This window comes from Larus michahellis, chromosome 5 (genome assembly GCF_964199755.1).
Source record: "Larus michahellis chromosome 5, bLarMic1.1, whole genome shotgun sequence".
NCBI lineage: Eukaryota > Metazoa > Chordata > Aves > Charadriiformes > Laridae > Larus > Larus michahellis.
In genome coordinates this window covers 56,237,804-56,259,316 of record NC_133900.1, presented here as the reverse complement: position 1 = coordinate 56,259,316, position 21,513 = coordinate 56,237,804, and the positions used below count along the sequence as shown (strand labels likewise).

The 21,513-nt window shown below is 39.6% G+C and overlaps 1 protein-coding gene across 4 annotated transcripts in view; it reads right to left on the bottom strand.

Annotated features, from left to right (window-relative positions):
- Nucleotides 1–2,017: 2,017 nt before the first annotated feature.
- The window catches only part of HGFAC (HGF activator), a 44,018-nt gene continuing 24,522 nt past the window's right edge, over nucleotides 2,018–21,513 (bottom strand). For 2 of the 4 annotated variants that reach the window (XM_074587467.1, XM_074587468.1), the window contains exons 8-14: nucleotides 16,062–16,236; nucleotides 13,584–13,669; nucleotides 12,396–12,636; nucleotides 9,725–9,864; nucleotides 7,440–7,580; nucleotides 6,177–6,325; nucleotides 2,018–3,694 (exon numbers count right to left, since the gene is read on the bottom strand). In XM_074587467.1, the coding sequence (XP_074443568.1) occupies nucleotides 3,524–3,694; nucleotides 6,177–6,325; nucleotides 7,440–7,580; nucleotides 9,725–9,864; nucleotides 12,396–12,636; nucleotides 13,584–13,669; nucleotides 16,062–16,236 (1,103 nt within the window). In that variant the 3' untranslated portion in view covers nucleotides 2,018–3,523. The remainder of the gene's footprint in view (nucleotides 3,695–6,176; nucleotides 6,326–7,439; nucleotides 7,581–9,724; nucleotides 9,865–12,395; nucleotides 12,637–13,583; nucleotides 13,670–16,061; nucleotides 16,237–21,513) is intronic. The other 2 variants (XM_074587465.1, XM_074587466.1) reach the window with 2 other exon arrangements.

Genomic DNA, 21,513 nt, shown 5'->3' with positions numbered 1-21,513 from the left:
CACCCGGGGGGCGACAGCAGCCAATGTCCCGCGGGCGCGACCCCGAGCGCCGCCCCCTCCTCGCCGCGATCCCGCTCCGGGCTTTGCAGCTGACCGCCGAGGCAGCCCTGCGGCCGGGGGCGGCGGGAAAGCCCGGAGCGGACTCCCTTGGCCCGCTGGCTCCGCGGAGCGGGGCCTGGCCCTGACACCCCCTTCCCCGCGCCCCCCAACCGGCGGCTTCCTTGTAACGCCCAGATTTCTCTTTCATAAACTGTAATTAGCGCTCCCCTTGGCTCCCAGAAGACGAACAGCCAACTACCCCAGATAAAAATACTCATTTTTTTTCCCTTTGCAACCCAACTGTCACAAGATAACAACCCACTTACACCAAACCCAGAGCAGCTACAATTATTAGAATAAGATGTGTTAATGATGTCCTCAGATTTATTTCAACGAGCAATGGACTAATTAGAGTCCATTATTCTAAAAATACTACTGCATCTTATTTGATGGTAATTAGTTCTTCAGCTTTTTTTAAACAGTACCACAAAATGTTTTTCTTTCAATAGCATAATAGAAGGGGGTTTTAGATGTTTGCATTTATTTCTTCCCTTTGAATTGGACAGTTTGCATGGAAGAACATATAATTTAATAAAACCATCTTCAAGTGGATTTCATAATGAATTAGGAATGTGTTTATTCAACTGGCTTTGCATTCTAATTCAAGATAAATGTCAGGAAAAAATATAAGATAAAATTTTGCTAGTAAATTTAAGTTGGATTTTCATTTTAACCAAAGTGATAAGCACTTAAAGAGAGGAGAAAAGTATGGAGGATGGATTTCCACGGGGTAATGCTCAACAGAAAGGCAGGAGGCAGAAGGTGCTGGAGTGCCCCATAGGAATGTGACCAAAGTCAGGGTGTGAGAGATCAGGCGAGGACCTCTCGCTTAAACTGGCCGTTTTCCTGCCACCCCTAGCCTGGGGTTGTGGATCTAATACAGGACTAGTCATCACACAGCAGACCCTCAAATGATGAAATTCAGTTCCACCACATCAGTGCAGTGACAGTGGACAAACAGGCTGCTTTGAAAGCCACAAATTCATTGTAGTGCATTCGAAGTATGACAGTATCGACTGAAGATTTGTCATTTAGACCTTTGAGGGCAGAAAGTAGACTGTTTCACTTGTGAACATTCAATATACCTTAATAAAAATATTTTTTTTTATTGTATTGGTGTTGCTATATGCTGATATAAACAGCATACATTTCAAAAACAAGATAGCTAAAAAGCTCTACACAAATTGTCAGAAACACCAGTCTAACACCTTTCACTTTTCCTATCAAACAGCCACCTTCTTTACAGCAGATGATTGAGAAAATATATAAATAACACAAAACTACCAGGTTAAAAGCATGCACAGTGTGGATGGATATTAGTTTCAAAGTGAAACTGAAGTCACAGAACAGATATGGACATTCAGAATGCCAGAAGCTGTGTGAGGAAACCTGTTCTAGATGAATCCCTTCCAAAGAAGAGTAAATAGTTCCTTCATGCTGATTTAGTACTTGTCTTTCAGCCGCAGGTACAGTTACTCTCGTTACACAGCCGCATTCATTTCACGGAGTTAAGCAAGCCTGACTCATACTGCAAATGGCCAGGAAGGCAAACCCCGGCAACAAGAGTCTTCAGCTTGTTTTGGAATCACACCCCAGAGGTGGATCCCGGTTTTACAAGCTAGCGTTTAGCGCTTCAGAAAAACAAACTAAAGACTTTGATCTTAGTATTCACGGTATTTATAGCTGAAAATCATATCTAAGCTTTTACATCTGTCTACTGGAAATTTTTGCGTGACACTTGCGTAAAACTGGGAGCACCACCAGCTGAAACTGATCCTTATGCAGAGCTTTTCAGATGCCTTCCAGCACAGAGAAGCGTTATTTCATTTTTCTACCAGCTCTCAACCTGTTGAACAACCTACAGAGTGATTCAGAGATTTAATTGTGACTTTATACATAACAGACTAAGTCCAAGAAACAGAGGGTAAACACTTTTATTAAACAGTTTACATCATTTATCTAGATTAGCATTGTTATATATTTGTACTTACACAAACTCAGGTTTTGGTTATGTGTCCTTAAAAAGTTTCTTTTAACTGCCAAAATCATTCCCCACAACTAAGAAACCCATGAAGACACTGCCAGTACTATAAAACAAAACGCATATCTGAGTATCCAGGCACCACGTTAAAATCCCGTATCTTAAAAGCATAGCTTTCCTTGAAACACTTAAGAGAATTCAAAACCATTCACTATCAGAGAAGAAATACATTTCACATCAGTGCTTCTAAACGTACACATCTGACATGGCTAAAGGTTCCCTGTATTAAAAAAAAAAAAAAAAAAAAAAAAGAGTAAATTTCCATTCTTCTTTATCAGATTAGATTTTTTTTTTCTTGAATCATTTTCTGCCTTTTTTGCTTACACAGCTGAGGCCACAGCCTCTAAACAGCTATATATTCTAATAAATACTTTGATTGTTCCCATAACAATTCCATAGACCATGACAGCAAAGCCCGTGGTTTATGATATCACCAAACTCCCAAGGAAAAAGTCAAGCTGCTCCCCAAGCCACCCAGTTCAAAAATCTGTCAACAGAAACCTCCTTTCTGAGTTATCTAAACAGTTGAACAACTTGTTAGTACAAAACCTAAGACATCTTCAAAACACTGTCGAATTTAAGAAACATTTAGGCATTTATCTTCAAGGTGAAGAATTTCCACAGCTGTCCTCAGGGTGAGGAGCAGCTCACAGTCTGCAAAAGGTCCTCGCTCCATCAACTGGGAGTCAGACGCACTGACTTCCAACATTTTCCAGCAAGAAACTTGGCGCTCTCAGGAGGTTTTGCATTAACCTTGCTGGAAAATTGCACACAGATTCAGCAGAGCTCTGAAGCATCTTCCTGATTTTTTTTATCAGTGGAACGTAAAAATGTGCTTACGTCTTTGGTTGACTCAAAACCTAAACCCTCTGTTTTTAACCGAGAACTGGTTTATTGCAGGTAGCAGAGGAGCAGCTTTGCCTACGTTGCTCTATTGATGCCTCTCCATCTGAACTTCAAGAGATTGCTTCTGATGGGGAGGGAATTTCATTTTTGGTGCTTCTCTTGTTTATTTTTTTTAATCTCATCTGAGAATACAAGGATGATGTTACAGGCTGGTTGGGGGGTAGACAGCTCCACCAGAAACTGTACAAAAACATGTAATCCACCAAACAGACAAACAGTTGTAGATTTTGGTACATTCTCTCAGCATGTCTTTATTTGGCTTAATAAAGCAGTCTCGTACATTGAGCTCTCCACAGCCCTAAAATTCTAGATCAAGGATGCTAACATCAGATGGGCTAGGCCTACTTTTGCTGGTCTGGTCTGGAATTGCTAGGAATTGCCATGACAGTTTTCATACTAACTTAGAATAAAGTATGCCACTCTAATGAAACAGAAAGACTTCCGAACCTTACTTCAAATGTTTGCGTGTTTAAATGTTCAACTACTTTTTCGGGGGGCTATTTTCTCATTAATCCAGTTTACATAGTTTGTCACTCGTGTATATACTCCAGGTTTGTTGACTCTGCCACAGCCGTCTCCCCAGCTGATAACTCCATAGAGGTAAGAGATTTCCATTTTTTCACAGGCCAGAGGTCCACCAGAATCTCCCTGTGTCAAAAATAGGGAAAGATTATATAATTTTAGAGAAAGCAGTCAGAAAAAGATCAGTCTGGGAAAATCCTAAATTAAGAATGTTTGCATGTGAGATTTAAACTGAAAACAATAATATGGAAGGAGTGTTGTACTGAAGTTTCATTGTAGAAAGCTTTCTTTAGACGTACTCACCTCTAATATGATGGTGGGATTTTTTAATTCCACATTGAACAGAAGTATCAAAACATCAGATTTTATTTTTAAAAAATGAAGTTCTTTTAGATTCAAACACCTACCAAAGAGCACGGTTGATTTGGGTTACTCGGAATGAGACTAAGCAAGTTGTTGAGACTTACTCTACGTTGTAATATTGGCTCTGCGTGGATGGATTACATAAGGCAGAGAATATTTGGAGAGTTTCTTGATGCAGTTTATTGCAGCCGTCAGAGATTGTGGGAGTTTTCAAAATACATACACGCTTTTCCAGGTGACTCTGGGATCCTATAATTTTATGTGGCGTATGGAGTTTTTTACATCTGTTTAATTTGATGCTACTGAGCATTTACCTCATCATTAAAACCATAAACAGAAAACAAGACCAAACTAATGTTTGATGACACACTACAGCAAGGATGAATTTGGAACACTTCTATTTATTTCAAAGCTTGCAAGCATTCAGGAAAGGGGGTTTTATTATTATTACTCTTAGATTGACTTTCTACAGAAATGAGAATGTTAGAAATGAAAAGAAAAATGTGACTTGGTAAACAATACTGGTGAAAGGAGCCACCACTCTAGTTATTTGAGACTAAGGAGAAATATTTTTTTTCTTATTTAAAAAGAAAATCCCTTGAGAGCAAAGTAAATAGGAAAATTGTGTTGCCTTTATACTAGGAGATTTCTGTGATAAATGAGGGACATCAAATGAAGTTTTGCATCTGAGATCAATTTACCTCTCAGAACTTTGCTTATTTCTCCGCAACTCGTCTCATTGATTGCAATTTTGGTATCGAGTGCAGTGATTTTAAAAAAAAAAAAGTTTCCAAGAAAATCTTTAAAAAAAATAGTCAAGCAGAACACATTATCTGCTTGGTATTTCTTGGTCTTGAAATATTTTTATACATAACAGATGGTTTATAGTTTAATTTCCTAAGCATATATCAAGAAAACTCAGAGGTCAGCTACATTTGTTGTGACATTAAGAGGTCTACACTATTTCTCCTTAGACCACACCACAAGTCTGCCAACAGGAAAAAAAAAAAAGAATTATTGGTTCACTGATAATGATTTCATGTCATGAGCACTGTTTTTCAGCAATATCTGTGAGTCTAAATCACTGCTTCTCAGATTTTGCAATTCTCTTCGGACCACTTGTCTTTGTGCAGCTCCTCTCTCTTTCCCTCTGCTTTCTTCTTTCTCCCTCTCATTCCTGATCAACTCTGTTTTTCCAGGGCAGGGAGCAAGAACCAGCTGTAATGCTGCGTATTGTGTTTGTACTTCCTGGGTAAGGCAAGGAAAACTGAGCAAGCAAGGTAGTTTCTTGTTTTCTGGCGGCTACGAACACCTGCAGCCAATAATTGCAGACAGTTCCCAGCCCTGGCCTGGGAACCTTGAGCCGCTGCTGACATTTTGCTCCTGACACCTTCCTTTGGACACTTTCGTGATCTCTATAGAGATTCCAGCACACAGTATACATGATGTTATTTGCTTTACTTAATCTCATTGCCAACCATTGGCTATGTGCTGCCTGTTCCCAAATTTATGCTAATAGAGCATAACCCTCCTCCTTCAAAATGAACTGAAGATAACATCTGAAGGTTTATGTAAGGAATAATCTGATCCTTCATTTAAAACCGCATCACCACAACAGTTCTGCATCCTTATTCAGTGCCAAGGCGTGATGTAATTCTAAAAGAGATGCGAAGTAGTAAGAGCATGAGGTCATTCCACAAAGGACAGAAGTCACGAACCCCAGTTTCCAATGGACTGATATTCTACACCGTTCAATCCCATCCGCTATACTAACCTCGGATCCTTCCTCCTCCAAACCTCACACTACTGCTCCCCATCTCGTACCCAGGTATCCTTACTTCTGTTAGGCAGGAGGCAGCAGCTCGAGGATTCGGTACAGGTACATGCCAGTTGGGCTGCCAGCGCATCCCTGCCACCTGGCCAGTAAACCTTTGCCACCACACTGCGAGCTCAGCCAGGAGCCAAAGCAGCTCACCTTCCAGTGCATAGCCACTGCCTTTTAGGAAGGTAGGAGGAATATAACTCCCTGGAGTATTTTTGCCCTTCTGTAGAACTTAATTGACATTGAACAGGTTAAAAAAATGAAGGTGGAAGCAAACAATGCAGTCACATAAGTTTCCTTTCTTTAGGAACATTTCTTTTCTTTAGGAACACTGTATGTCAAAAGTAAGCACTGTAACACTGCAACGTTTCTGGCAATAATATACATTTATATTCTCTGCCTAGAGATGACTCACAACATTACCTGACAAGCATCAGATTTGCTATCAATGTAGCCAGCACAGAACATATTTTCAGTGATTTCTGTTCCATAAATTTCAGGGCTTCTGCACTTCTCCTCAGGAATAATTGGAATCAGTGTTTCTTGCAGGACATTTGAATAACCAGTTAGATCTTAAAAAAAATTCACAGAGAGGAAAAGAAAGTCATTTTTATAGAATGTGAAGAGCATAACATGAAAACACAATGCACAATACAACACATAAACACACTTATTCATACTGGTATTGTGGATCTCTTTAAAACATAATAATTTTTCTAGTGACCAGATCCCTTTCTGCTCCTCCAGTCAGATTCCATGCCCTTTAAAATAATGGTATGCCACAATCAGACGTCATCCACTTTGGGTTCTCTCATTTCCTGGAGACTCATAAACGCTCCCCCAGCACTCCTGTCCTCTCCTCTTTCCAGATGTGATATTAAATCATCAGTTTATCAAAGGCTCCGTTACCTCTTTTTGCCTTTAGACTACACATTTAGACCAGGACAACATTTGCTTATACTAAATCTCTTACCAAAATGAGAGAGCCACCTCTCTCCTCCTCCTCCTTCTCATCTATCTACATAGTCTCTGCTATCTCCACACTAAAGCAGCATGCCCAATCATCATAATCCTGAAATTCCTCATCTGAAAGGATAGGATGGATTTTTCCACCTTTCTCAAACTGGGCGTAAGCATTTCTTAGCCCAAAGTCTATCTGGCCCCCTCCTGTAGATATTTCCCAAATATCTTGCCAGTGAAGGTAAAAATCTCCACCATCACAGACTAGTAAATTGATTTGGTTTGGTTTGCAGTCTTTGATATCTACCTTGAGAAACCAGGGGTAGGATTCACTCGACTAAGGTGTCAAGTTGTTGGAACCTACAATTAAGCTACTTGCTCCCCTCCCAGTCCACAGAGATCTAGCTAGTTCACAGCTCATCTCATCCTAAAATAGATTCAAACATTTATATAGACATTTATATATTTGAATATATATATATTCAAACCAAATGTATATATTTGGTCAAGGGAACCACGCTCCTAATTCCAAGGACTATAAAGGAAGTTCAGGATGACTGTTTCTGATGTAAATGTTGTAAACGTCTAAAAGTAAGTTAAGAGAATCCCACCAGAAGTCCCTTGGAAAACCTTTTACCAAACTACCAGTTGTATAACATATACTTGAGCATTATGTTTTAATTATCATCAGATTTTTCTACAGATACCAACTCTCACTTTACTCACTCTCATGCCTGTGTCCCCATCCAGAAATCTGACATTTGAACTGATCGGGGAAAACGGTGTTACTTTCCGGCAAACAGATGGGCTGAACAAACTGGGACTTGACAGCACAACGTTGGCCATTCTTCTTCAGCTTAATCAAAGCTGCAGAACAGAAGATATAGGAAGAATAAAGTGACTGTTCCCTTTCTTTAATGGGATTGGCAGCAATGGGTCTCAGATACAACTTTAATTATCCCCTAAGCCTCTCTTAATTAAGATATTTCAATCAAAGACAGACAGATTCATCTCAACAGCACCTGATTTCACAGCAAATTGAAGGCTGAAACATTCAGCTACTCCCCTTGTGGGAATATTTATTTTATGCTGTGCTCAGTGAGCAGATTTTGCTTCACTGCCTTTGTGGAGAAGGAGGAAGATAAAAAATACATATGCCTCCTCCCACCTTAAAGTTAAATAACTGTGACATATCCACAACTTTCAGCTGAAATAAGTGGGATGTGCAAATGCTCACTGCTTCTGAAAGTCTGGCCACCTGCCCAATTCCTATTTGATTTAAAAAATTAATTACTGCAAAGGCTGGTGTATTTTGTGCTCTGCCTTATCACCGAGTTCAGTGAAATCCAAGATCTTGAAATATAAGGAATAAAAAAATCAGAATATTTCAAAACCAAGCTTCCGAAAGCTACAAAGAATTAATCAACCTACACAATCTTTACCATCACCTCATTGGGCTGAAAACAACGTAAATATGGAGCTGTGCAGCATCATGAGCTTGATACTGAAAGACATCAAAAGCAGCAGAAACGTTGGTTCCCCTGTAGCAAACCCCTTGTGTTTGGCTGTAGAGAAACAGAGGGGGCTTTGTGCTGGGTGTAGCAAGGGCAGCACGTTGGGTTTGGGCACACTGCTCAAAGAGGACAGAGCTGAGGTAACGCGGACACACCAACTAAAGCTTCACATCGTGCTTTTTGGAAGCTCCGGGTTTCCTGAGCACAGCTGCGTGGCAAGCAAGACATCCCACTGAATAGTCTTATTTCTCTACTGACTAAATTTTTTGGCCTTTGTGAAACACGTAAATAGTATCTCACAGGCTGAGAAGCCCACACAAACCTCTCTCCAATACTCAGCAGCTTGCTCTTCCTCACCTTCCTCCTCTTCCCCACCAACTCTGCCTGTTTCTGAGTCCCTCAAGCTTCCCAGCAAACACTGATGTGGTAGTTTGTTTCCTCTTGACAAGCAGTTTCAGCAGGAAATAACTCTTCAGCTGCACCAGTAGAAATCACTGACAGGGCAGAATTCCTCCCTGCGGCTTTCCCCCCTGTTTCTGCCTGCTTGTTTGTTTGCAGCGGAGCACATGTCAGGAACCCCATGTTCAGCTGACCCTAGATTTCGGCACTGCACATCAATGAGGCATGCTGAATTTTAGAGTAATCCAAAAAGTTAGGAGATCGCAAAGTGCCAACGGTGGTTTACACCATGATATTTCAGAGCAAGGTAATACTCCAAATCCAATTTTTCTCCTGGTACACTGTGACAGAGCTCCCACCATCACAGAATCTGAATGCTTTTTGCTCGAGTGGAAAACATTCCCCATCTGGAAGCAAAAAAAAGCCAGTACATGCCTGACCTAAGATATCCCCAACATCAGGCTATTTAATAGTCTCATAAACAAAGTGCTCACACAGCTTGATACCTCGGGGTGACGTGTCACCTTCCACAAGAGCAGATCACAAAATAAGCAGCGAGTTGCTGTTCCATTGTCATTCTGACTCATATTATAAGGTCAATCAGAAGGGCATTTAACTTTTGACTGATAAGACAGCTCATTTTTAAACCTTTCTCAGTGTAAAACATGATTCTTAGGAACATAGATTTTCAGAGCAGATGGGGCTATTATATTCATCTAGTCAGATCCTCTATACAATACAGACAATAGAATTTTACCAAGTAATTCCTGCATCAAGCCCACAGTTTCTGGTTCAGTTGAAAAAAATGCCGAATCCCACAAAGACTTGAAGTGATGATGAATCTGCCATACATTTAGGTAAATTGCTCCAAAGGGTAATTATCATAATTATTTAAAATTTGCAATTTATTTCTCATCTGAATTTGTCTAGCTTCCAGATGCTGTTATAACTCTGGTAGAACTAGGAGCTCTCTGTGTTCGAAAGCTTCTCCTAATACTTATGATTCTTCCACTAGGAAGGCAGTTTTTGACAGATCAACTCAACCTGAAACTAACCTGAGTAAATAGAAAATAAAACCGTAAGAACAAAAATACTCACCAATATCATGTTCAGTAGGGTTGAACACAGAATACTGAGGATGCAAGATGTATTTCTCTATTTCAAATGTTTGTGTTACGTCAGTTGTTTTATTAAATATATGCTGACCCAGAACTACCTTAATAGTCGATTTTAGTGGACTGTAATACAAAAAGGAGAACAAGCAATTCTATGATTAACAGGTCAAACAAAACCTCATTTCCAATGGCTGTGTGTCCCATGAGCTGTAATAACCTCAGCACCCCACCACGTCCATTATTTACCCTCTCATAACACCTTGAACTGTTTCCCAGGCTTCCTACCTACTGTGGGACAGGAAAAAGATGACTACTGTTACAGAAAGTCCCAGCATCCGTGGGTCCTGATCAGCCTAATTAAAGGCGAGCACAGGCACTGCTGCCCAGCTGCTGTCTGGCTAGCCAGCATCTTCAGGAGGTGCAAGCACTTCTTGTTTTAGAAACTTCCTTGAGTCAGCCTCAACCAGACTTTGCCAATGAGTATAAAAATTACCAAGTAAGAAATGAGGGACCAAAAGATCAGTCTGTGGTGGGCATCTCATTTCTCTGGGAAGCCAGGCTCTTAAAAAAATACAGGCGTGGGTTAAGATTTTAAAGGTGCTGGCACACTGACAACTCAGGAACACCTGGGCAGCTTCCACCTGAGAGCTACCACCACTTCTGCTCTGAGATTAGATTGATCTATGTCAAATATGTTGTCCAGAATCAAAAGCAACTTTGTGGAGGAAGGTCCCAACAGTGCATTGATCTAACGAGAAAAACCACACTCAGAGAAGAATACAGTTCTTGTAATTCACACCATCTTTTTCAGCCATTGATTTTTTACTTTACAAAGACCACAGTCCTCTCATATCCAGTGTCCTAGGACTGACAACTAATAAGAACCAGTACAACAGTTGGGAAGAAAGGGATGTCTGGGAATAACCAGGAAGTGTTTGAAAAGACAGTAAATCCTCTAGCTTTGAAAGCAATGGAATTCAAATTTCACTCTTGCTTTAAAACCAATTTGATCTGCGTGTCCATAAGTCAGCAATGAACCTAGTTAGTGTCTTCAACATTGGAGCATTCACACGTTTTGTTATCCAGTGCAGGAGCAGAAAATACCCACTGTCACGCACCATGCACAGACGCAGAGTGGTCAACATCATTGCAAAGTTTCCCTAGCTGTGTTTCCATGCATCAGTAGCCCCTTGTCAAAACAAAAGCACTGTGGAGTCTCCTCCAGGACTGAGCACAAAGCAATGATCAACATTAATGGACTTTGAGGAAGAAGATTCTGGCTAATTGCAACGTGGAGAGCCAGCAGCTACCCTGCAACAATAACTATGCTTATAATTAACAAGGTTTATCCTTCTGTGACTGGAAAACAAGAAGACAATAAAATATTCTTCAATCGGCATGTAAGGCCAGGATTTTCTCAGTGTTCCTGCAGTGGTAAGCCAACCCCCTTGAAAATCGGATTTTTGCTTCCCAGGATAGTATTTATAATAGATTTTAAAGGCACTGAATGGTTCTGCTCTGACCTACAGGTGGTTCATTCAGGAAAAGAAATAAAACAGGAGGGGTTACAAAAAAAAGGAAAAAAAAAAAAAAGGTTAGCTGCACAGGTATCTATTGTCGCCTAGCGGAAAACAGTTGAAATTGTGGTACTAAACATACGGAAGAGTGCAAATTACAATGCAGCAATTATGGAAAATCTGTATGTACCAAACCACCAGCTGGAAGTGGGTGGAAATGTCCTGAATAGCTGCCAAAGTTAGCAGCTATTTCACAACATTTGAAAAACAAATGCGTTGTGGCTCGAGCTCCAAATGCTTCAGTGCAGCATTCACAATGGTATTATTAGCTCTCCAAGCTATCAGTATATGTATTCTGGCACGAGGTTTTCTGTTTCTCTTGGCTTCTTTACTATGCAAAGGAACAATGGGTATGAAATGATGTAATATTTCTCCCATCAATGTGATCAAACTGAAATCAGGGAAAGTGCTCAGCATTGGTAGAAAATGAAATCTTTAGAATAAAGTAAGCGCATCCTATAGTCAGTATTTTCTCCAGTGTCCCAAAGCTGGAGGACAAGAAAAACTCAAAAAAACCCCAAAAAACCCAAAACACCTCTCAAGGAAATCAGGCTCAAAAATCTAACAGTTCAGTTCTTCCCTCTGGCCTTTTGTAAAGCTCAGCCCACTCTATTTCTGTCAACCAACAGTAATTTATTGTCTCTAATAAATCATTGCTTGGCTCTGTGAACCTTTTTGAACAAAACACAGCAGCGAGCGCAGCCACGTCTGCTACATCTCAAAGCAGGCATAAACATTCAAAAAGGTAACTGAGAAGAAGATAAATACTTATACGCCTGCACATGCAAGCTCCCATTCCATGTCCTGCTTGGCACTACTTTATTCCTTCATTTATGCCATTTAGCATCTTTGAGACTTGTTACAGAAAAAGATAAGGGCTTATGGGATAACAGGACTCCAAGCTATTTGTTAGCTCATGAACGGCATTCAAATTTCAAGAAACTCCTTTCAAAACATTCACCTTTCACAATCTTGTTTTCTTTCTTACTTGTTTCAGTTCCGGTTTCTTGTGAGTCACAAGTGGACGGTGACCATGAGGAGGAGAGGACCTACAGTCGAACTATGGGGTGAGTTTACCTGTTAGCAAAGCAGTGGGCTGCCGACACGACCCAGCAAGTCTGAATAAGGCTTCCCCCACAGAAACTCTCTCCAATATATATAGCTGCTGTCCAGGGATGAGATCCAGGCAGAGATGAAGATCCCCCGACAATCCTAGGTCTCACAAAACTTCTTTTTTTGTGTCTTCTTCCACATGGTCTTCTGGTAATTGCAGAACTATCCACATTGTCTGGAACCGGTGGCCTCCTTTCCCTGCTTGCTGAGATGTAAAGGGGTATGGCATCAGACTACAAATCCTTGTGATATCTAAGGACTGGAACTTTTATAGGAGTCTTTAAAAGAAACCTTCATTAAATTATCATTAAACACGCACATACAACTGAATCTCATTCTGTTCCTCAGAAGACTTGCAAGACTGAAAGCTGTGCCTATTCCCAACACTCTGGCTACATGTGTACTTGTGTAAATTAAATGCATCTGTGAACGTTCCCGGACACTATTTCATTTACTAGTACGAATACAACCTTCACTACTAGAGGAGGCACAACAGAACGCATGATACATCACATCTTCATTTTCAGATTCTGGGCTGAGCTTTGCCATTGCAATAGCAAGGACTAGGACGCTTGTGTTAAACACATCCTCTATCAAATGGATTAGAACCAGAAAAGGGAAATAAAAGGACCACTTTATAAACTGACTTTTCAGGTTACAACTCCCTTCTAATGGTCAGCTTCAACATTAACAATGGTTAAATATTAATTTAGGGGAAGCGCAGAATATTTAGGTTTTGGAATTAAATACTATGTCTTCAGGTTCCCATCCTCTATTTGCTCAGAGGCCCATTCACTTCTCTGGGCCTATAATTCCCTGAGTGATGACAATTTGTACTAAAGCATCAATCATTTCTGACGTCTTGCATGCTCTAGCAGAAAATTTGGTGATATTAGGATGATTTTGACTGAAAGCAGTAGTGTGATGCCGCTGTTACACAGTATTTCAGGACAAAAATCACAGATTGCATCACAGCTCCGAAAAACGCAAAAGAAGCTTCTTGTTGTCATTTGATTTACTGCAAACAGTAAAATATTCAACAGTCCTGAGAACAGTAGAACACTCAAAATTATACAGTGAAAGCTTGCTCTAGTATCGATAAATCTTTCTTCATTCATTCATAACATGGATTTTAAGAGAGCCTTTACATACCACAAGATGGAATGTCACAATACTCCCAAGACAAACTGTTGTCCTTCATGACGTAACACCACGGCCTCTCATCATCATCTGGATTTCTAATTAATTCAGGGGGAGAGTGAATTACAAGCATTAACCACATTGCTGTTCCAAGCTTCCCAGAGGTTTTCCGCTTCTCCCTCTGCGCCATGCAGACGACTGACAGGACTCCCAGTTTTCGAGCCGTCTGACAAAGCGCAGAAGCACCCGCTTACCCCTAAGTGGGTGAGCAGCCTTTCTGTAGCCTTCTTCAGGCTTAAAGCTAACCAAGTCTAAAGCTCTCTAGGAGCTGAAATACAGACACATGACTAAACACCTGTAAAATTTGCCTTGAAGTATTTGGATGCCTGAGCATGTTCATTCACATGGTTTAAATACGGCCCACACTGAAGCGCTTTAACAGGTATCAGCTCAGCTATTTTCAGGACTAAATCCCATGGGAGAGATTCCTTTTTTAGATGATTTTTTTTCAGCGAGGAAATTCCAACACAGGTAGATTCATAGAAAATCCATCACAAGAATAGCTAGCAAAAATGAATTTGAGAAGCTCAGGTTCGCATTCCCTGGAGAGTCTGAGGAAATGAAAGACTGCCTCAAGAAAATATTGTATTCCTCAAAAGGGGAAAATAAAAAGGAATATCGGAAACAGTTTAGCCCTTTGTTACCTTGGGGTTAAACAGTTTTTGGTTACATTCCATTAGGATTTCTCCATGGCACAGCCTAATTGCCTTTATCAATGCCATATAAGTAACCAGAAATTTGCCCAGTTCACTCCTCCAAGAATATAGGGAAAGTTTGAAGACCCAGAAGGATCTTCAGTAAGCCAAGAAAATAGACAAGGTAATTCAGATGAACAGTAATTCTGATTTCAGTTGGATTTATCGGAAGCACTACCTATTATTATAAGGTTCTTCAGTATTTTTTTCTTTTTAATCTGACTGCTCTTCAGAAAAAGATTAAAGCACTTTGAAATTCTCAAAACTGAAGAAGCAACACAGGTTGAGTCATCTTCCGCCAACCATGTTTCTAAATTAGACTATTTGAAGAAGAAGATATCTGCAGGATTATATAGTGTAGCAGAGATATCCCCAGAAATTGTAACAAGCTGACAAAAAAGTGAAAAGCTTTTTTCTCAGCTTTACAGAACATGAACACATCAGCTCCTACACCATTTTATTCTTTGCATTTCAAATCTGCAAGTGAATGTTTTGCTTAAATGATGCAACTCAAAGGGATCAAATTTTATCAAAGCATAAAATATATGCCCAGTAAATTGCCTTGCTGGGACACCATAAATCTCATACTTAAGTGCTTGAATCAGGACCAAGCCTTGGAAAATAAGCTTATCTGGGTTAAGGGAGGGTGTAGGAACTGTTTATTATTAGTTTGTGTTAGATAGAGAAGAAGACCTACTTTCAGCATGCATGCGTGCTTTCTATCATCAAACAAATTAGCAAGTGCAGTACATTCCAATCTTCCTGAAATACTGGTCTAACTTCCATGAGGGAAAAGAAAAGAAAAGAAAAGAAAAGAAAAGAAAAGAAAAGAAAAGAAAAGAAAAGAAAAGAAAAGAAAAGAAAAGAAAAGAAAAGAAAAGAAAAGAAAAGAAAAGAAAAAGAAAAGAAAAGAAAAGAAAAGAAAAGAAAAGAAAAGAAAAGAAAAGAAAAGAAAAGAAAAGAAAAGAAAAGAAAAGAAAAGAAAAGAAAAGAAAAGAAAAGAAAAGAAAAGAAAAGAAAAGAAAAGAAAAGAAAAGAAAAGAAAAGAAAAGAAAAGAAAAGAAAAGAAAACCCTAGACATCAACCAGTAATTTATGAAGAAGCATCTGAAGTTTGTCATTTCTAGCATTTACTCATCTCCAGGATTCTCTCTAAAAGGAAACATTTCCTTTCTTTGTGGATATCCATTGATCTCATGAAGACCTCAGAGACAGAGGGAACAAAAAATGACTGAGGAGAAAGCACAAACCTATATATTACAAGCTTCATTATAGCTGAACAGAAAACTTTAGCAGAAATGTAGTTTATCATATGTGTGGTTCGATCAAAACTCAAACACTGTGAAATCTTATTTTGCAATTATTTTGCATTGGAAGAAACCCAGGAAAGAATTTTGACATTCCGTGTCAACATTATTGAAGTATATTGCTTTGATTTTTCATTTTCAAATAACTTTTCACTTTTGAAAACCATTTCCTTCATGGTATGTATTTCACAATTTAAGCATTTGAAATCAAAAGTTAACCATTTCAATTTGGATAGTGCCTTCGCTTGGCAGACCGAGCTATTGATGTAGTCTTCTGTATACTTACATCCCTCATGTCAGGCTGTTAAAGTCAGCTTGGCTTTTCCAAGACAGGGATAACACCTGCTTTGAGGTTCCTGGCCCTTCTCCCTTCCACAATACATCCATCTCTCGATTTACAAATACAGGGTAAATGCGAACTTTTCTCACCTGCAGTAGGGGAAGGGCCCCAAGCCAAGCTGTACTGCCTTCTCCACGCTGTCAACATGAAGCTCTTGGTAAAGCAAGTCTGAATGCCAAGGCAAGCAGCTGTGTCCAGAAATGGTCGTCTTTGCCGTACCTCTGTACTCCGTGCCATTGCCAACATAGCACCGATGGCTAGGAACTGGCAAAGCATAAGACACTGGTCAGGAGTCGATGCTAACTACATGTTTAATACTTTCTTTACAGCTGAGGTCCCAAATGAGAGCCAGTGGGCCCAATTCTCTATAGCACCTTTTACCTTTCATAGGAATTGAATGCACTAAACGAGGATTTATTTTTTTTTTAATAAAAAAACCCAAGGAGTTAAAAATTCTCTTGAAAATTAGTAGTGAGATAGCCTCGTTTTACACATGCGCAAATAACTATTCAACAGGCAGTACGGCAGAAAATTAGACCTAAAATTGGTACTGTGTATGGAAGATTTTAGTCAGCAATCTGCAGCAAAGTCAGCAATATGGTTAGGATTCCTCCTGCCTAATTTTAGACACAACTGAGCTCATCACTGGAGACTCCCTTTTTAGTCAATTAAGAGAAACAGGCATTTCTAGTGCCAAACTGATCCAGCCTGTTTGAGGCGACTTCTTTAAGATGAGATGAATCTTGCTATACGCTCTTGACTGCATTGACTGAATCTCCATTGATAATAAAGGGAGTTTAAGTCAATGAGCTGAAATAGATATTTGTGTTCTAAAGCAGTGAAAACAATCCTGCCCTGCCAGGAAGTGCTTCAAAGGTCTGATTTTGGAAAATACATCTTTTCATGGCCTCATACATACCCATATATATACATGATACCCATATATATTATATATATATATGTAGCTACATATTGCAAACATATCAATTTTGCAAAAATTTAACTAGTAGGTTGAATTTTCTGATTCGAAACCCATTTCTGTGACACCTGCACATGGATTATTTCTTCAGATAGGTTTGACACATACATATTCTGTGACCTGTATACTCAGCTGCCAAGATCTATCAACAGCACATACCGGCATTATGGCTGAAAAACATATGGGGATGCATTTGTATACAAATAGCTACACTGAGCAGAAAGTCTACACCTCAAAACACAGTTCAGAGTATCCCAAAGGAAACACAAAACCATCTAATGTACAAAGAGGATTAATTGTGACCAAGCCTCAGAGGGTTTCTTATCCCAGCCATGTCAGTGTGACTTATCCTTGACATCTGCAAGACCAGTGGAATCTTCTTCTAAACTTATAAACATACTTAAATATATAGCATCATGATATTCCTTTACTGTTGAAAAACACACTGTGAGGATGATCTATCACACCACACAGTGTGGACAGCTATTGACAAAGATCTGTTTATTTTGATAGAATAAGGCGACGCATGAAGCGGGGGGGATGTAACCAGCACTGAAACAGTGAATCGCAGCAATGAACTGCTGATGTCAATTAACCTTCCAAGTCATCAGTGCAGCAACAGACCTCAAAACCACAAGCAAGCATATGGCATAAATCTGTGAGCTGAAGGTCAAGAAGTTTAGTACGAGAACTTCAGCGTGAGTTAGCATACAAATACTTGGCAAAATTTTCTTTCTAGCTTGGCCCGGCAGACACTTCTGAGGTGGTGAGACAACATTTTCTCCCACTCACCCCCTGAATCAAATTCCCTTTATTTCAATAACTATGAATATAACATTAAATCAAACTCATATTGTAACAACCATAATCTAGGAGCTCAGAGAAAATAATTTGTCTATGATTTGTGTTGCCAGCAATAGTAACCATTTCTTAGCAACCCTGACTTTTATTTTCTGGGCAAGTTGCAAGTTACGCTGCTTTGTTTGCCTGAAACAGTGTCATGAAAATACCACCACCATGTTGTATGCTGAATCCTTTCATTCACCCAGGGAAGTGCCAGGTGCTGTTTTTATTTCTGCTGTATTTATTGCATTCAGAAATGATTTAGAGCTGACTACTTTTATGAGGATGAAACACGAGATTCTGTTTCAGTGCAGAACCAGGGACATATTCTGCAATACCAATGGTTTGGACGTCTTGCAGATGGTGTTTACAAGTTGTGCTCATCCCTGTCAGGCTTAAAAGCCAATGCCTCTCTATTTCGTCAGGTCTGACAGTCATTGCTAAAGCTGCCAGAAGATTGTAACTGGAAGAATTTGGCCCCTTTCTAAATCATCCCTCATGTTCTTCTGCTGTAACTAAGAAGTTTGGATTGCATATTGCACTTGTTGAGAGAAACAGTAATATCCCTCAGGTTTTTTGTTTCTTCTTGGTTTTATAAGGAGTACTTTGGGCACAGGAGAAAAGGGACTTAATCTTGTATCTTGTGGAGAAGCATCTAGGTTAACACAGTTGTTTCATTAGGAGCTTTCCGTCGGTCTATTCTCCGCTCCAGCAAGCTTTATTTGACTGGCTTGCAGTAGCATCATGATATCCACATCACAGCTCATTAAAGGGTACTTCATTATGTATCTAAAACCATTAAGAAGTATATGAAAAAACTAATACATTTTATCACCTATAATTCCAGACAAACCGTTTTCAAAAAAAAATTTCTGAAACTATTGCAGTTGTATAGGTCTTTTGCTTCCAATGCTCTTTTCTGAACGGTTGCAGCACTGAAAAAATCTCTTTTTCCCTTTTTGTCAGAAACGGTGTGTAGGTGGTCTGCTTTCAGCAGTTCTTAATGGATTGCTCTGACTGGGAATTATTTGTTCCCCATTCTTTATAGCTTCTGCAACTTCTCATAACTCTGGAATATGTTTATTTTCTTATGTGGAAGAAAGTAATGGAGGACGTAATTTTTTTTTTTTCTTGTTCATTCACTTCCCTGCAGTACTGCCAATCACTATGTTAAGAGTAGAAATGGCCTAAACTTTCAGATGATGAAAGTTTTGATGCAAATGCAGATTCAAGTTACTCTGTAGGCTTACGCCACTATCACTACTGTTCATTACTTTTTGGGAAAAAAAAAATCATTAAAATTTAAAAATAGAAATAATTTCCTGTTATGATTTATTTTTAAAATCCAAGAGGTTTAAATATCTCACATAAAACATTCTAGTTGTGTTAGGATGGCATATTTTGTCAGCAAGTCACACCGATCCTTTGCCTTTAAATTTTTTAGTACAAAGCAGTTTCAGGTCTTAAAATTAAAAGCACCCTGAAAATAGCAGTTATTCAACCAGTTCTAATTGCTAACTTCCTGAAAACATTTCACAAGACTTTTTGTCACCAGCTCTTGTTTCATGTTCTGTAGTCACACACCTGAACATTTTTATGAGTTTCTTTTGGAAGACTTTCTGCAGAAAACAATGTATCTTTTAGATGCTCTTTTCCCCAGAACATCTCACCAGCAATTTTCCTAATGTTTTTGAGCTTTGACTGTATTATCCTTCCAGATATGCATAAGCTTTTTCATTCTGTTAATAAAAAAATATTTTGCTCCTGATGGTCCTAATCCGGAGACAGGATAGTTTTAAGTAACCCTTTCATTCAGTAATGCTTTGTTTTATCCCTGACCAACTTGTAAAGCTTTTATTAATGTTAGATGAATTTCTCTATCAGCTGGTGGCAGGAGGGGAGAGGAGAGAAGAGAAGGACAGAAGTCCCCTTTGCTTACAACTGCCTTTACAAGAGGTCTTCTCCTGTGTCTTAATTATCAGTTATCCAGATGGAAGAGTTCTTTAGAAAATCATAAAGCCAAACTCTGGTGGAATTACGAGAACATCTTCTGTCGAGAGCTTCCCTGGAACCCATGTCCTCTCCTGTTGCAGGGAGTGCCTCAGGAAGCTGCAGAGCCAAATGCTTGAGTGCCTGCCCTACGTCCCCTGCGCTGGTCAGAGGGAGCACTTCAGCGCTCACTAGAGAGCAGCCGGTTTGCTAGACAGGGCATTCACATCTCTCCGAAGCCTTTCTAATACATCTATCAATTTATATTTCCATTTGATCCTGTTTCATCTATTAACAATGAAGATGAATAGCAATCAACAATGAAATTTTATGCCTCTGCATAAGCTTATTGCTTACACTGCCTCAGAACTGCAGGATGTGTTGCTCTCCAAGGCACCCTTTACAAGGGGATGAGCCAAGTTTCCTTCTTATGTGAGCTCAGGCTCGTTGGATGCCTGCAGAAGGGTCCATCTTCTCTTGATTCACCTAGAAGTTCCCTGATCTCCTTTCCGGGGTAGCTGCAAGATCCCCTCAGAGATGAAAGGTGTGAAAGTCTTTGATTTCAGGGAGCTGCGCTTCCCCCGCTGCAGGTACAGCCAACCGCTAGGCTGAGCTGGCAACAAATGTGTGACAGAAAGGAGTCTCCAGTATTTGTAGAGATTGCTGTTACAGGCATCTCACTTCGTTGGATAATGCACTGAAAACCCTCAGGTATTCTGAAAGCAGTGAGGCAGATATTCCTCTGGAAATTGAAACAAACACCACGCAGAGGGCTTTGAAGGACATTCACATTAATATAGCACAACTCTTCACCATCCTCCCAGAGAAAAAATTGGTTTACCTTCAGAACAAACTCTCCCTCCCCATACCACTGTCATTATCTAGGAAGGTGGCCAGGTGGGCACAGAATGCGCTGAAGAAAGCAGTTGCCATCTTCTTCACTCTTTAATGATGAGGATAGGAAGTCTAATGCACAGGGGCAGGGCAGGACACGGCATGGCAGCAGCCCCAGGACTGGACTGTTCCTGGCTTGAGGCAAATTGCTTCACATTTTCATGCACTAACACCTCTCTGTGAAAGCGAAAATAACAGAATCCTCTGCAGTTCTCAGAGTCTGCAAATTAATGAACATAAACCACAACTGAAGTATAAGGGAAGCTATATAGCTATTTAGCTATATTTCTTTATAATTCAATCATACATTTATAATATTTATCTAGATTTCAATATTTCTGTTTGGGCTTACAATTTAATACAACAGCAGATAATGCAGGTAACTAATTTATAACAGAAAATTGATTCAAATAGTTGTGCTGCTTTCTGGTTTGTTGAATAGCAGTAAAACCTCTGGACTGACAGCACCTAACACTGAAATAAATCCCTGCTGAAACCGTAGCCTGAGTATGGAACATACAAACAATCTGCCTGAGACAAAAACTAGGCAGACATGTGGAAAAATTGGCATCCTTTCTTGATTAATTAAATCTAATGGAAACCATGTAAAACAAGGATGGATTTAGGACTGGGAAAACAAAGTGATTTACATAGCACAAAAAGTTCTCTTTAAGCTGCATCTTAACAGAAGGGTGGCACACTCCACTCACCGAAGCTAGGCTTATTTATATATTTTATATTTCTTCTTCAAAGTATCTTTGTACCTTTGCACTTGAGAAAACTTAGATCAACTGAGCTAAATTTGAAGAGATTGATGTTTGTTGTAAAAGCTAATG